This window comes from Aspergillus versicolor, assembly GCF_001890125.1.
Source record: "Aspergillus versicolor CBS 583.65 unplaced genomic scaffold ASPVEscaffold_2, whole genome shotgun sequence".
In the NCBI taxonomy this organism is placed as follows: Eukaryota; Fungi; Ascomycota; class Eurotiomycetes; order Eurotiales; family Aspergillaceae; genus Aspergillus; species Aspergillus versicolor.
In genome coordinates this window covers 1,663,429-1,676,967 of record NW_024467525.1, presented here as the reverse complement: position 1 = coordinate 1,676,967, position 13,539 = coordinate 1,663,429, and the positions used below count along the sequence as shown (strand labels likewise).

The 13,539-nt window shown below is 51.9% G+C and overlaps 7 protein-coding genes across 7 annotated transcripts; 5 read left to right on the top strand and 2 right to left on the bottom strand.

Moving 5' to 3' along the window:
• Nucleotides 1-22: 22 nt before the first annotated feature.
• ASPVEDRAFT_80068 (uncharacterized protein) lies at nucleotides 23-2,253 on the bottom strand (the record flags this gene model as incomplete). Its single annotated transcript, XM_040816808.1, has 6 exons — nucleotides 23-757; nucleotides 798-870; nucleotides 916-1,054; nucleotides 1,103-1,163; nucleotides 1,208-2,045; nucleotides 2,093-2,253. The coding sequence occupies 6 exons, from the start codon at nucleotides 2,251-2,253 to the stop codon at nucleotides 23-25; spliced, it is 2,007 nt and encodes a 668-aa protein (XP_040664178.1).
• Nucleotides 2,254-2,457: 204 nt separating this feature from the next.
• On the top strand, nucleotides 2,458-3,252 carry ASPVEDRAFT_37855 (RidA family protein). Its single transcript, XM_040811588.1, has one exon. It carries the CDS (start codon nucleotides 2,688-2,690, stop codon nucleotides 3,141-3,143), a length of 456 nt encoding a protein of 151 aa, XP_040664177.1. The 5' UTR covers nucleotides 2,458-2,687; the 3' UTR covers nucleotides 3,144-3,252.
• On the top strand, nucleotides 3,247-4,203 carry ASPVEDRAFT_80066 (uncharacterized protein; the record flags this gene model as incomplete). The annotated part of the gene is made up of 1 exon (XM_040816807.1): nucleotides 3,247-4,203. One exon carries the CDS (start codon nucleotides 3,247-3,249, stop codon nucleotides 4,201-4,203), a length of 957 nt encoding a protein of 318 aa, XP_040664176.1.
• A 216-nt stretch (nucleotides 4,204-4,419) lies between these two features.
• Nucleotides 4,420-6,415, top strand: ASPVEDRAFT_881166 (uncharacterized protein; the record flags this gene model as incomplete). The annotated part of the gene is made up of 3 exons (XM_040818240.1): nucleotides 4,420-4,524; nucleotides 4,566-5,718; nucleotides 5,776-6,415. The coding sequence occupies 3 exons, from the start codon at nucleotides 4,420-4,422 to the stop codon at nucleotides 6,150-6,152; spliced, it is 1,635 nt and encodes a 544-aa protein (XP_040664175.1). The 3' UTR covers nucleotides 6,153-6,415.
• ASPVEDRAFT_123508 (SDR family NAD(P)-dependent oxidoreductase) lies at nucleotides 6,333-7,452 on the top strand (the record flags this gene model as incomplete). The annotated part of the gene is made up of 5 exons (XM_040806088.1): nucleotides 6,333-6,425; nucleotides 6,476-6,588; nucleotides 6,649-7,133; nucleotides 7,198-7,334; nucleotides 7,384-7,452. 5 exons carry the CDS (start codon nucleotides 6,333-6,335, stop codon nucleotides 7,450-7,452), a joined length of 897 nt encoding a protein of 298 aa, XP_040664174.1.
• A 666-nt stretch (nucleotides 7,453-8,118) lies between these two features.
• On the bottom strand, nucleotides 8,119-9,941 carry ASPVEDRAFT_37848 (cytochrome P450). Its single transcript, XM_040811587.1, has 2 exons — nucleotides 9,759-9,941; nucleotides 8,119-9,705 (listed from the first exon to the last, which is right to left on the bottom strand). The coding sequence occupies exons 1-2, from the start codon at nucleotides 9,843-9,845 to the stop codon at nucleotides 8,368-8,370; spliced, it is 1,425 nt and encodes a 474-aa protein (XP_040664173.1). The 5' UTR covers nucleotides 9,846-9,941; the 3' UTR covers nucleotides 8,119-8,367.
• A 934-nt stretch (nucleotides 9,942-10,875) lies between these two features.
• Nucleotides 10,876-13,399, top strand: ASPVEDRAFT_123925 (uncharacterized protein; the record flags this gene model as incomplete). The annotated part of the gene is made up of 10 exons (XM_040806137.1): nucleotides 10,876-12,286; nucleotides 12,334-12,421; nucleotides 12,470-12,582; nucleotides 12,629-12,676; nucleotides 12,729-12,763; nucleotides 12,811-12,899; nucleotides 12,951-12,986; nucleotides 13,041-13,094; nucleotides 13,141-13,277; nucleotides 13,326-13,399. The coding sequence occupies 10 exons, from the start codon at nucleotides 10,876-10,878 to the stop codon at nucleotides 13,397-13,399; spliced, it is 2,085 nt and encodes a 694-aa protein (XP_040664172.1).
• Between the last annotated feature and the right edge of the window lie 140 nt (nucleotides 13,400-13,539).

Sequence of the window (13,539 nt, the reverse complement as noted above, 5' to 3'; positions counted from 1 at the left end):
TGTCGGACTGTCCGACGATACTTCATGACTGCCGACAGACCCCAGCAGCTGCACGCCAATCCTGCGGCTCCGGCCACGAAAACAGGGTATATACATTGAGCCGTGCTATGACAGTCTGGATCATAGCCTGGATTTTCCTCGCCGAGGGAAACTTCCTCCTAAACGAATCCAGCAACTCCACCGCCAGCTCCAGGCCCGCGATCGCCCTGCTCTGGTCCATTGCCAACGAAAGACCGTCGTCTGCCAGGGCCGCAGTAGAGGTATACATAAGAGACAGAGTCGAGTTGAAGACGGCCACGAGATTGAGCCAGTTGTAAGCGAACCGGCGCTGGCGGTGGAGGTTGATTGCCTGCCGGATGGCCATGTCGGATGCCTCTGCGAGGATCTTCATCTTGGAGACGTCGAGGACTGGGCTGAGGGGGGATGGCCGGTAGAGCATGATAACGTGGGTGTAGTAGTTTAGGTCGAACCAGCTGGTGCAGAGATGGGGTACTTTGGACTGGAGATCGGGCAGGGGGAATGGCATGCTGCGCCGCCACTCGACCAGGCGTTTGTGTAGCTGCTGGATGGTTTGCTCTCTTGCTTCGGGGCTTTGCCGCTCACTGTACTTTGTGGAGTGGATCTTGCTGCCAATGTCGCTGGCGATTTTGCGCAGGGCGAGGATGTGCAGGGGGACGGCCATGGTGGATGGCTCGAGATTGCTGGAGGGCGTGATTGTTTCGGGGTTTATGTTTTTGTCTTCGGCATCAGCAAATGGCTGCAACAAGTTAGTATATGAATAAACAGTATAAGTATACAAGTAGACATGCCTCGACTGTAATGTCGTCGTCTTGGATAGCAAAGGGCCGTCCCAAAGCCAATGACACGACACTGCGGATGTCAGTTATGCCCATCCAATAAAGCTAGAAGAAGTACCGATCCATCATGTATAGAGAGAAGAATATCCGCTTCTGCTGCTCGGCGACGTCGACTGCCAGAGTCTGGTATACTTCGTCGGTGTGCAGTCCCATCCCCGTTGCCATGCGAGCAGCGACGCCCACCAAGAACCACGTATCTATTGGATTAGGACGGAAAAATATAGAAACTACTGGAAGTCACATACTGGGCCCAATTTTGTTAAAGAAGGAATAAGAAACCTGCAGCATCAAAACCTCCAGGCCGGCCTTACTCTCATTAGCCATGATCAGTCAAGCATAGAAACACCTACCAAGTCACCGCACCCCATTGCCGGCTCAAAATAAGTCATGGCCTTGTTGAAGAACCGCACGGGCTCAGTCTCATCCATCAAAGAGACGGAGCAGTACGTCGTCGACCCAATCGCCAGAATCATCCACACCCTGAACTGCCACAGCGGAGACTGGGCTAATGGATCCAGCGGATCAGCAAAGATCCGCCAGAGGACCTCTTCAACGTCCGTCTTTCGGATTATCGGATACAGGGTATGCGAGTGTGCAAAGTAGAATTCCAAGAGGTAGCTGATATGCCCGGGCTCCAGCAAAGCCAGCTCCATTGCATCTGCGTCTGCATCCTCGCAGTCTGCCAGTTCAACAGGCGGGTCGCCGGTCCCGAATAGCGAATTCAGGGGCAGTGTATTCATATCGAAGAAAATGGGATCTATATCGCAGTCTGGATCTTGTCGGGCTTCGTCGCTGTCACCGCTGTTCTCGCCAAAGACAAAGCCATCTTGGTCTGGGGATAACCGGTGAAGAACTGTCTGGGTGAGTTTGGCAAAGGAAAGGCCGGATGAAGAACCAAGATAGCGCTCTGCTACTGCCTCCAGCGACAGCAGCCGCAGCTCTTCTGATAGATTGCCTGGCTTCTGTCTGGGAAGAGGGTCGATGGGTATCACTGATACCATGTCCGCGGGCACAGGTGGCGGCGTGTTTACGACATGCTCAGGGGCAACAAATTCATCCCCCAGTGGGATATCAACAGCTTCCTGGTCCCAGGGATGCGATGCCTCGTTTTGTGAGTCTTGGGGCGTCAGCGATGACGCGAGCTGCTGCTCCAGCTCTTTGACGCGGCGCTCCAAGCCTCGTACATAGCTGTGCCATTATTAGAACAGCATGTATCATCAGTCAAGTCCACTTACGCAACGGGATAGGATGCCACCGGGGCCTCCTCGTCGAGGAAGCTGCACGAGACTTTGGCGCGTTTACATGCGAGACACTGGGGCAGGGTCTTGTCGCAGCGCTTTTTCCTGCGATAGCATCGCTTGCAGGAGTTCTCTGCCCTGGCAGTGAGTTCCGGCATTATTCATGAAGCAAACTGTTCTGGGGGAGGGATATGAGGAGTTATCTGAAGACATCCAGCCATCACGTTGAAGAACGCCAAAGTGCGGGGAATAACTGTTAACTTCCAATCGGAATGAAGGAGATTATCATTCATTATCTGTACGTCTTATCTGTTACCTATTGGTGTTCAAGATATCTCCAACTCTCCACCGTGAAACGATGGCTCCAACACAGGCAATAGGTAAGGTAATAACTAATACTACTACCAGGTGAAGACCATTCTTCAGAAATAAATCAAGCAGAGTAAATCCAACAGAATAAATCAACGTCATGTCTTATACTGACATCGGCATTGCCGCGTCGGACAGTCCGAAACAACCACAAATAAATCCCTGAAGGATACAGCTGTATACACTCCAACATCTCAAACATCAAATATCAATTGCCAGCAGAATGTCTCCAAACGGCCAGTCCTTCCTCCTCGACCCCGAGAAACGCACAGGCCCAACCCGGTTCTCCCACGCCCGCGTCGTGCAGCCCTCCACACACCACACAATCTACGTCTCCGGAATCGCCGCAATCAGCCCTGATGGAAGCTACGAAGGGGTGGTTGAAAACCCCGACGGCACATTTACAGTCGATGTGCGGCAGCAGACAGCTGCTATCCTGCGCAGGGTCGACAGCATCATCCAGGGCGCTTCCGGAGGGAAGGCCAATCTCTACAATATTGTCGACACCACCGTCTACATCTTGGATATGAAGACTCAGTATGCGGGCATGAACGAGGAGTGGAATAAGATCTGGTCGGATAGAGAGAGTGCGCCTGCTCGTGCAACGATTGGGGTGAGAGAACTGCCTGATCCGCGCTTTGCGGTTGAGATTAAGGCGACGGCGGTCTTTGAGAGTTAGGGCTGTCGGACTGTCCGACGACATGTAATACTTAAGCTTATCTTAACAACCAGTCACTGAAGTAGTGTTATATTGGTTTCTAGAGCTATTGTTAAGTTTTACTATGCCTGGCATTCAGTACTACGAACTCAACTTCACCTTCCAGAATGGCGACACGCTCCCCCTCCGCCTGGCGTATCGCGAGTTCAACGTAGACAGCAGCAGGACAGCACTTATCCCAACATGCTTCCGCGGACGCATCAACACGACCCTGAACTTCGCCAACGGAGCACTCCGCGACTACCGAGTCATCGTGGTCGCCCTCCTCGGCAACGGAGAGTCCTCGAGTCCGTCAAACACGGCCAATTTCCCCTCGACCATCGAATACCAGGACTGTGTCAGGGCCCAGCACAGCTTAGTCACGGAATACTTGAATATCCCAGTACTGGACGTCGTGGCTGGCTTTTCCATGGGCGGACAGTGTGCATATCACTGGGCAGCGATGTACCCGGAGATGGTCCAACGCGCGGTGGTTATATGTTCATCCGCGAGGACCAGTCTGCATAACTATCAGTTTCTGGAGGGTCCGAAGGCTGCTCTTATCCATTCTGTTGATTACAACTCTTCGGTTTCAAATGCACAGCCTATTCGCGGTCTCCATGCATTCGGAAGAGCGTACTCCGCGTGGCTCACCAGCGCCGAATGGTTCGAGCAGCGGCTCTTCGAGAAACAGGGGTTTAGCTCTCTGGCTGAATGGGCTGGAGTGATAGGTGGTAAGAATTACGAGGACTGGCATCCTGACGATCTGCTGGCCATGCTGGGGATGTGGCAGCGGTCCGACCTGAGCAATGAGATGGGCCTGGAAAGTGCACTACGCAGGCTGAAGGCAAGGATCCTGCTTATGCCTTGTCGTACGGACCAGTACTTCAAGTGGGAGGCAAGTCAGAAGGAGGTTGAGTTTCTGCAGTCTGGGGAACTGGCGGTGATTCCGTCAGTCTGGGGTCATCTTGCTGGAGGAGGGAGTAATAACGAAGATACTGAGTGGATGGACAGGCAGATCAGGTCTTTTCTTAGTAAATAAAAGAATTCATACCGATAACTCCATATCTAGAGTTCAACTGAATAGATAGTATCAGTCGGACTGTCCGACACCGACCCTCCAGTGGATAGCAGGGATAACAGTGAGGGGTGTCGGACACACCAGTCAACCATTAATCCTGGTTATTCTAGTCTATAATCTATAATCTATATAATCTCATCTCTTGCAAGGCTTCTCAGCTGCAAGATAAACTGCAACATGATCAAGAACGTGAATCTGGACGAGCATTTGGCCCTCTTGGGCGCTGTCCCCAGGAGCTACTTGCTAGGGCTGATTCCCCTATTTCTATATCTTTTCTACAAGGTAAGTCTCTTACATCGTCTTGTTCCAATCTAACCCATCAGGTGGCTTTTGCAACCGACATCCCCCATATCAAAGGACTCCCCGAAATCCCAGGCGCAGTTCCAGTCTTCGGCCACCTGCTGAAACTCGGCGACGACCACGCCAGCATCTGCGAGGGCTGGTGGAGGCAATATGGCCACTCCGTCTTCCAGATCAAGCTGGGCAACACGCGCGCAGTGGTCGTCAACTCCTTCGAAGACTGCCGCAAGATGCTGCTGGGCCACCAAAGCGCCGTCATCGACCGACCAAAGCTGTACACCTTCCACGGCGTCGTCAGCAGCACACAGGGGTTCACAATCGGCTCCTCGCCCTGGGACGACTCGTGCAAGAAAAAGCGCAAGGCGTCAGGTACAGCACTAGGGAGACCAGCCCTGCGCAACTACCACCCCATGTTCGACCTGGAGAGCTACTGCATTGTTCGCGACATGTACCGCGATAGCTCAAATGGGGCCATTGAGTTGAATGTCAGGCCTTATATCCAGCGGTATGCGCTGAACACGACCTTGACGCTTTGCTATGGGATCCGCATGGACGCGGTGTATGACGACCTCCTGCGCGAGATCCTCCATGTTGGCTCGGCGATCTCGCTGCTGCGTAGTGCGTCGGAGAATCTCCAGGATTATATCCCTGCGCTGCGCTATGTGCCGAATAACGAGAAGAATGCGCGGTCGAAGGAGTTGCGTGAGCGTCGCGATGCATACCTCAACCTGTTGCTCGATAAAGTCCGCGAGATGATCAAGAAAGGTACCGATAAGCCGTGCATCTCTGCGGCTATTCTAAAAGACGAAGAGACAAAGCTTACCGGGGTCGAGGTCTCCTCAATCTGTTTGTCTCTGGTGTCTGGAGGATTCGAGACTATCCCCGGTACATTGACTTCTGCTATTGGGTCCTTGTCTACTCCTGAGGGCCAGGTCTGGCAGGATCGTGCCTACGAGGATATCAAGCGGTATTACCCTGACATCCGCGATGCTTGGACAAGTGCTGTCAGCGAGGAGAAGGTCCCCTACCTCAACGCCATCATCAAGGAGGCCGGCCGGTACTACACCGTCAGCGCGATGAGCCTGCCTCGCAAGACAGTGACAGAGGTAAACTGGAACGGGGCAATCATCCCACCAAAGACAATGATTCTCATAAACGCCCAAGCTGGTAATCATGGTGCGTTCAAGTATATCCAACCCTACCCAAAGCATATCTGTGCTGACTTTCTACTAGACGTCGACCACTTTGGCCCCAACGGCGGAAAATTCGACCCTGAGCGCTGGCTCAAATCATTAGACCCCCCCGTCGAGCGAGAGGTAACCAGCCTCCCCCATTTGAGCTTTGGCGCAGGCTCGCGCGCCTGCTCGGGCCAGTACATTGCGTCCCGGCTGCTCTATGCGGCGCTGCTTCGGCTGCTTTCGACGTACAAGATTGTTGCGAGCGAGGACGCGCCCCCGAATACGGACTATGTTGATTACAACCAGTTTAAGACGGCGCTTGTTGCTATTCCAAGGGACTTTAAGGTGCGGTTGGTTCCTAGGGATGATGCCGTGGCTGCGGAGTGTCTGAGTCAGGCGGAGATGAGGACTAGGGAGCATTACAAGGAGTGATGTCGTCTGGACATATAAGTATAGCATTATTGTAGTATTCGTACATACTGATAGTTTGTTATAGAGTTGGGGTATTGTTCGGGGGGTCCGACACGAATTTCCCCGCTCTTGTACGGGCTGGAGAGGATAAATATACTTCTTGTTGAGATACTCCAATTTACTGCATCCTTTTCAAGCAAAATGTCTCTCGACACACTCGGGCTGTTTAATGTCAAAGGCCGCGTTGCGCTGGTCACCGGCGGAAGCAGTGGGATAGGGCTTATGATCTCCAGGGTACGAGCCCTACTCTCCCAAGGAGCCAGCATTAACAACAGTTACTGCAGGGCCTGGTATCAAACGGAGCAAAGGTTTATCTCGTCGCTCTACCCAGCGACCCCATAGCAGAAACCGTCCGTGATCTGAACGAGTTAGGCCGCGACGGTGGAAGCGCAGAAGGGTAAGCAAATACCACCATCCACACCGACGGCATACCACCCAGCTACTCAACATACCGCAGAATTGCCTGCGACATCTCTTCCAAAGACGCAATCCAGCACCTCGCCGCCACAATATCCGCCAAAGAACCAGCCCTGGACATGCTCATCTCCAACGCCGGAATCCGGCGCGACCCCTCTCTCCCCTGCAACGTCCTCACTGCCCCATTAGCCGAGCTCCAGGCTTCAATGTGGTCCATCGATAGCAGGGACTGGGAGGATACCTTCCGGGTGAATACAACCGCGCACTATTTCCTCAGCGTGGCTTTTCTCCCGCTCCTCGCTGCGGCGGCGGACCGTGTTCTGGACGGTACTGAAGGCAGGAAAGGTCGGGATGAAGGGCGCGGGGTCGTTGTGGTGACGAGCTCTTGCGCGAGTATGCATAATGCGACGAATGTCGATTTGACGAGCTATGCGGCCAGCAAGGCTGCTACGGATCATCTGGTGAGGTTGTTGGCGGCCAAGTATAACCGGTTCTATGTGCGTGTTGTGGGGATCAATCCCGGCTGTGAGTGCTTTGTCTGGCTTCTATAATACCGGATATGCTGGCTTTAACATACTAACTCGAGTAGTCGTTCCTAGCAATATGAATCCTGTCGGTGCGGAGGGGAATATCTTCAGCTCGCTGTTCGACAAGGTCCCGGCCAGACGGGCAGGCAATGCAGAGGATATTGCCGGGACGGTTTTGTATCTCGTTAGCAAGGCTGGGGTGAGTGGACATGGCACAGTTCATGATTTATACTGATTACCTGGGACAGGCATACGTCGATGGAATCTCGCTTTGCATCGATGGCGGCCGCATCTTGCTGGCGAATGGACAGGAATGAGAGTACTATAATCAACTCTATCGATACAATCTCTGCATAGCCCTGTGGACTGATCCTGAGTATCCACCCCGGGTGTACCTAGAACGTTCAAAATAGAGACAGCTAGATCAGGTCAATCATGGGACGTGGCTTCATGTTATCAATATTGTTCACATAGATAACAATAGACATACATTGATATGTTAAGGTAAGGTCGACGGGGTGTCTTGGATTCATCTGCACAGCCTTCAGTAGGTACAAATGACAGCCCTAAAGGAAAATCAGCTCCCGATAAAAGTCCGTGTAAGATGCGCCGTCAGGCTCCGTTCTATTACGCCGGCTTACATACAGTAAAGTACTTTGGACTTGTACCAGTAATCAGGACATAATTAATATGTAGCTGACATCGGAGTCGCCGTCGAGGTTGTATTTGCTGATGGAGGGTTGGGGCTGAGAGTCCAGGCCCGGCGCGATCCCTGCACTGCATGAAGCAAGAAGTCAGCAATAATGCGATGCACAGGACGATGCCGATCTGGGGGTCACCGGATCGATGCGTTGGCAGAAGATAACGGCGCCCTGAGTCCGGAGTAAACCCTGCTAGGGCCGTTGATAGTGGCGGTGCTATACCCTCTATAACAGGGGTGTATTGCTCGGTTGACACAGGGCGCCTTGACGGGTGATATTATTATTTTGTCACTCGAGCTCGACTTGCCGTAACGGTGCTCGTGTTTATTTTTATCATTCATTCCCCGTGTCTGCCCTGAGTCTTGTCAGTTGACGCCGCCATAAGATCTTCACTTAAGGTGTCAATGCGGCGGGCGCTTATAACAAGTACGATTTCAGCTGGTCAGATGAAATAAGCAAATAGAGACATTCCATTATTATTATTACAAGCATTGCCAGCATCCTTCGTCCACATATCATTCTTGAACTAGACTACGAACTCTCAGGAAAGCGCCGTTCCCAGCCAACAACAGCAGGCTGCATAGCGCCCAAGAACATGGACGAGTAGTCGGTCGGGGGAACGCCCTTCCTATCGCCCACGTTGTAAAGCTTCAGGTTTCGCACAATAGTCGCGACAATGACCCCGAGGTTGACATATGCGAACTTCTCGCCGATACACCGGTGCCGGCCTCCGCCAAACGGGAGATACGGGCTATTCGTGCCCTTTGATACCGCACCGTAGCCGTAGTCAATTAGCTCTCCACCCTCTTCTTCTTTGTCTGCGTGTTGGTTGTCCCAGCGGTGAGGGTTCCAGATATTCGCGTTGGGGAAGTACTCCTCGGTAAGCGCAGTCGCACCGGGGGAGGCCAGGAGGACATGGCTGGCCGGGACAACGTAGGACGTGCCGGGAACTGGCATTGGGTTTTTCACCTGGCGGAGAATGGAGTGAATGGACAGGTGGACTCGAAGTGTCTCCTTTATAACGCTTTTGTGGAATGGGAGGAGATCGAGGTCTTTGTACTGTAGAGGTTCGAATTGCCCAGTGTTGTCATGTTTAAGATTGTCGAGCTGCTCTTGGTAGAGTTCTTGGAGAACCCGAGGCTCCGATGCCAGCCTGAGCAGAATCCAGGCACTGATTGACGAAGATGAGTGTTGGCCGGCCATAAGAAGGGTAATCATGATATGGGCAATCTCCTTGTCTGGTACGGGAGTGCCATTCTTGTACGTCGAGTTCATGAGGTTCCAAAGCATATCGGGAGTTTGTGGTTCGGTTTTGTTGCGACGGCTGTTGATGATATCCATGTACGTTGCTCGTAACTGAGCATGGGCAATGTCACGTTTGCGGTTCTGAGGAAGCGGTGCCCATGGGAGGATAAAGTTAATTGGAGTAAACCCCTGTTCGAGGTCATGGAAGAGGTCGGCGAACCCCGTGGTGAGCTTCTTGCGGACTTCCTCCCCTTGAAGCGCACTACCAGCAGTGAAGATTGTAAGCTCAGCCATGGCGGCCGGCGCATCAAGTACTCCAGAGTTTCCCTTGAACCGCGGAGACGTCTTAAGAAAGTCCAGAACCTCCGCTTCAATCAATTGAACATGCGATTCGAGAGCGCTTTGGGTGAGGCCAAATTTGATGAACTTCTTCTGCTCCATGAGTTTGGAATTAGGGCAATCGTAGACAACGTCAGATCCAAAAACAGGAGTTGTGAGCGGGCCATAGACCTCCTCCGCGTTGACGTCCTTGAGCTTGCCGTTGAGGATGAAGTCGTTGCCCTTGATGCCTAGATACACCGTTGTCTTCTTTCCGAGCATCACGAAGGTGAAGATGTCGCCATACTAGTCAGTCATCATCGTTAGCTATGCCCATTTCCAAGATAGTATGCACTTACCTTTTCCCTGCAAGAGAAGAAGAACTTATAAGGGTTCATTCCGTAATTGACGGTACTGCCCACGAATGGGAGCCAGTGAAAGACCATTGGGGGCTCATTCTTGTTCCGGAAGAGGATCTGACTAGCAACGTTCAAAAGAATTGTGACAACTACACCCACGAGGGCATAGGCACTGAAGAGAATTGGCGAGATCATACTGAAGGCTGCTCAAGAGTGCATACAGAGAAGGGAGACGGGGCCGAGAAATAACAGATGGGGCGGCATAAGTAATCTGGCCACGGTGATTGATGGAGCCCCTAGATCGGCTCTGACCCTCTGGCACGCATTTACTGCAGCCTGGAAAGCTCTTTTTGGCAGTGGTTCAAGCATCTGCTGGGGTGGCTTTCTCCCTTGGCGGGCCGGGAAGCTGCACTCCCGAGTCAGCCCATGCAAACGGATGCTCAAACGGTCGAAACACCGGAGTTATGGGGTCAAACGGGGTCAAACGATGTCAAACTAGGCCGAACATTCATAAGCATTGGATCACCCTGCACAGCCCCTTGGAGAAACATTCCGGAGCGCGACTCGAAGAAACTGGACAGAGACCTATACTCTCTTGGACACAAGGCACACATTAGGGCATTTCGTCGTCTTCGTCAGGAGTAACCCATCATGTGTCTCCCTTTTCCAATAGATAGAGCTGTTGGAATATGCCATTGCTGTCTACATTGGATGACTTGGATGACAGAGATGGATTCATGGACGGGAGGGTAAAGAAGCAGACAAAGTGAACTGGAAGACAAACGAAGAGATTCATGCCTGAGGCAGTATAGCCTAGGCACTGTTGTATGCCTGAGGCAGTATAGCCTGAGATCTCGTATTCCGAAAGAGGCTTAGTGCAGAACCACCAAGAACGCCACAGAAAGAGTCACACTGCACTGGACCTCACTGACTCACCTTGACTCATTGCTCGGTCGCCTTCCGAGGCCTGTCTATATGTAGTTTCGTGGCTGGAGAGCCATGTTTAGTGCCAGAAGCTCTTGTTCATATTGTCTTACTTAATCAATCCAATCCGAGTGCATTGTTGCGCATAGAGCCGCCTATACAGATCTTCCCCGCTAAACTCGGTACGACAACAATGGCTGGCCCGATAACTTCCACCCCTAATGCCGGCAACAGTGCTGGCCAGCGTCCAATTTCTCGGACGGAGAGTTCAAATCCGAGGGAATTTCAGCTCAACCAGCTCCGGCGGCGCTTTCGCCCTACAGAGAGCGCTGATGAGTCGGGGATCACATTATCCTTCGGGCTAGCTCCTTCAGATCCAGACTTTCCTTTCGACCTGGACCGCTTAGATTGTGCTCTATACGTACCCTCGACGTATCCCGGGCGGGGACGGCCAGTCCTGAAAGTGGCTAACCCGGAAATTGGAGCTGCATTCCAGGAAAATGTGTCCAGGGGATTTGACGATATCGTTGATAGTTCGGTGAGAATGGGCGGGCGTGGAACCCTTCTCAACTGGGTCAATACATTGGACCGACACCTAGAGCGACTCCTTACTACCACCGAGCGTGGACCAACTCTCAAGTTTGTGCAGAACGCCAGGAAGGAAGAGTCTGTTAGCGAGCCCTTGGTGGACGATTTGAGTTCACTGTCCTTGAAACAGGAGCCTCAACCTAAGAGAGTGATTCCCCCACCAGTGGTGGAGTCCCGTCCAGTTCATACGGCTGAAGAGAGGGCCCAGGCAGAGAAGCGGAGGGCAGCCGAAACAAAACAGCTTGAAGCTCGCCTTGGAAGATTGCCACTGTTCCAGAAAGCGAGAGATAGCTCTTCGTTCATCATACCTATCCAGCCTACAAAGGTCGACCGGCTCCCAGTTACACTCCGGGCAGTCAAAACAGTCAGGCTTTCAGTACCTGCACTATATCCCCTCGAGCCTAGCTCCGTGGAGCTACAAGGAGTTCGGGGGACCGAGGTGCATTCCGTTGAAATTGGTTTCTCCCAATGGATCCAGGACCATTCTCAACTAAATCTGGTGTCGCAAGTCAATTATCTAGCCAGCAATATTCATAACTTTGCGAAGACAGTCGTCAAGGACACCGAGCCCCAGCAGCCCGAGCCTGAACTTGCAATTCCAGAAGAACCACAGTCTACGGAAAATGTGGATCATTCAATCATAGACGAAGACAAACCTCACCTCCACGTTATCCAGCGACCTCCGGAATGGACTGTCGGTGATGGAACAAGTGGTAGCGATGAGACCGATATTTCTACGACTGATGACGACTATTCAGACGACGAAGAGGACGGTGGTGCGCCAGTACCACTTATACCAGAACCAACAACTGAGTACGGCGTTGCTCTATCTTTCCCATACCTGGAACTTTATGGAATCGAACTTCTTGAACTAGTTGGTCTCTATATTACGATCAAGTGTGACCGATGCAAAGAACAGTTGGATGTGAGAAATATACCCCAGACCAAAGACAGCAGTGACACGTTGTCTCCGAAAGTGGAGGTCTGCAAGAAATGCTCAAACTCAATGAGTATCGGTAGGAAGTCCTCCTGTTACTACTATATCTTTTACTCATCCTTCCAGGGTTCCGTCGGTTGCTGATACATCAAAACTCTACGCGAGCGGGATATCTGGACCTGGACGGCTGTACAGTTGTGGATCTTCTCCCTAGGTATGTAACCTTGGTTTCTTGTTTTAGATTATGCTTATACCCGATCAGTGGGTTCATCCCAACATGCGCAGAGTGTTCAACCCCTTTCCCCGGACCAGGAATAGTCGCAGTTCGCGCAGAAAGCGCCATGGCCAACTGCCGGCAATGCCATCGTAAAATGGGTATGCATGTTATATTCCAGCAGATATCGGTAACTGACTGTCGCAGTTTTCAAACTTCCCGAGGTGAAATTCCTCAGAGTAGGATCTGCAGCGTGTGAGTTCTCGTCTTCGAAACAAAGTTAATGTTCAAGTACTAATATTTGCAGTCACATCTCGCGAACGTGCCCCATCAAGGAAGAAGGTGCGTCTATTAATATATTCCGGAATTATAAAGCTGACGGTCTATAGCCAAAGGAAACCCTTGGTATCGTAGCAGGCCAGGAACTACCCCGTCGCGGCCGGTGCATGCACTATAGCAAAAGCTACCGCTGGTTTAGGTACCTGCCTTTCCCCTATCTACCATGCAAAATCTTACTCACACCCAACAGATTCGGCTGCTGTGCTAAAGTATTTCCCTGCGACAAGTATGTATCACCATGCAGATTTGAATGGCCCACAAAACTAACCAAGACTACTAGATGCCACGATGCAGCCACGGATCATCCAAATGAACACGCTAACCGCATGATATGGTAAGCGTCCAACGAACATATATTCTAGCTTATCTAACGGTTATAGTGGTTTCTGCTCTCGCGAGCAAATCTACCGCCCCGAAAACTGCGGGATCTGTCGGGCGTACCTTGTCGGGAAAGCAGGAAGTGGATTCTGGGAAGGAGGGAAGGGGACGAGAAATAGAGCCCTGATGAGTAGGAAAGGTATGTACCCTGAGTTCTTATCGTTTCGGTATGGAGGTGCTGATATAGTATTAGACCCGCGGAAATATAAACGGCGCGGAGGGACAACGCCTGGGGGCGCGAGCTCGTCGAAGAAGAAGTAACTGAAACGGCCATGGGGAGTCTAGTCATCTCATACGCACTGTAGTTCTAGATCAGAGCGGAAATGAAAAGCGTCCACCATGAAATCCTACCATAGTTCACTCCTCACTATCAAAAGTAGCAAGTGAGGCAAGTGAATTAG

Excerpts from the sequence above, each read along its gene's own strand:
- ASPVEDRAFT_37855 (XM_040811588.1), top strand. The coding sequence starts at position 2,688 with ATGTCTCCAAACGGCCAGTCCTTCCTCCTCGACCCCGAGAAACGCACA.
- ASPVEDRAFT_37848 (XM_040811587.1), bottom strand. The coding sequence starts at position 9,845 with ATGGTCTTTCACTGGCTCCCATTCGTGGGCAGTACCGTCAATTACGGA. Across the intron at positions 9,706-9,758 it reads TCTTCTCTTGCAGGGAAAAG|TATGGCGACATCTTCACCTT; the intron begins GTAAGTGCATAC and ends ATGACTGACTAG.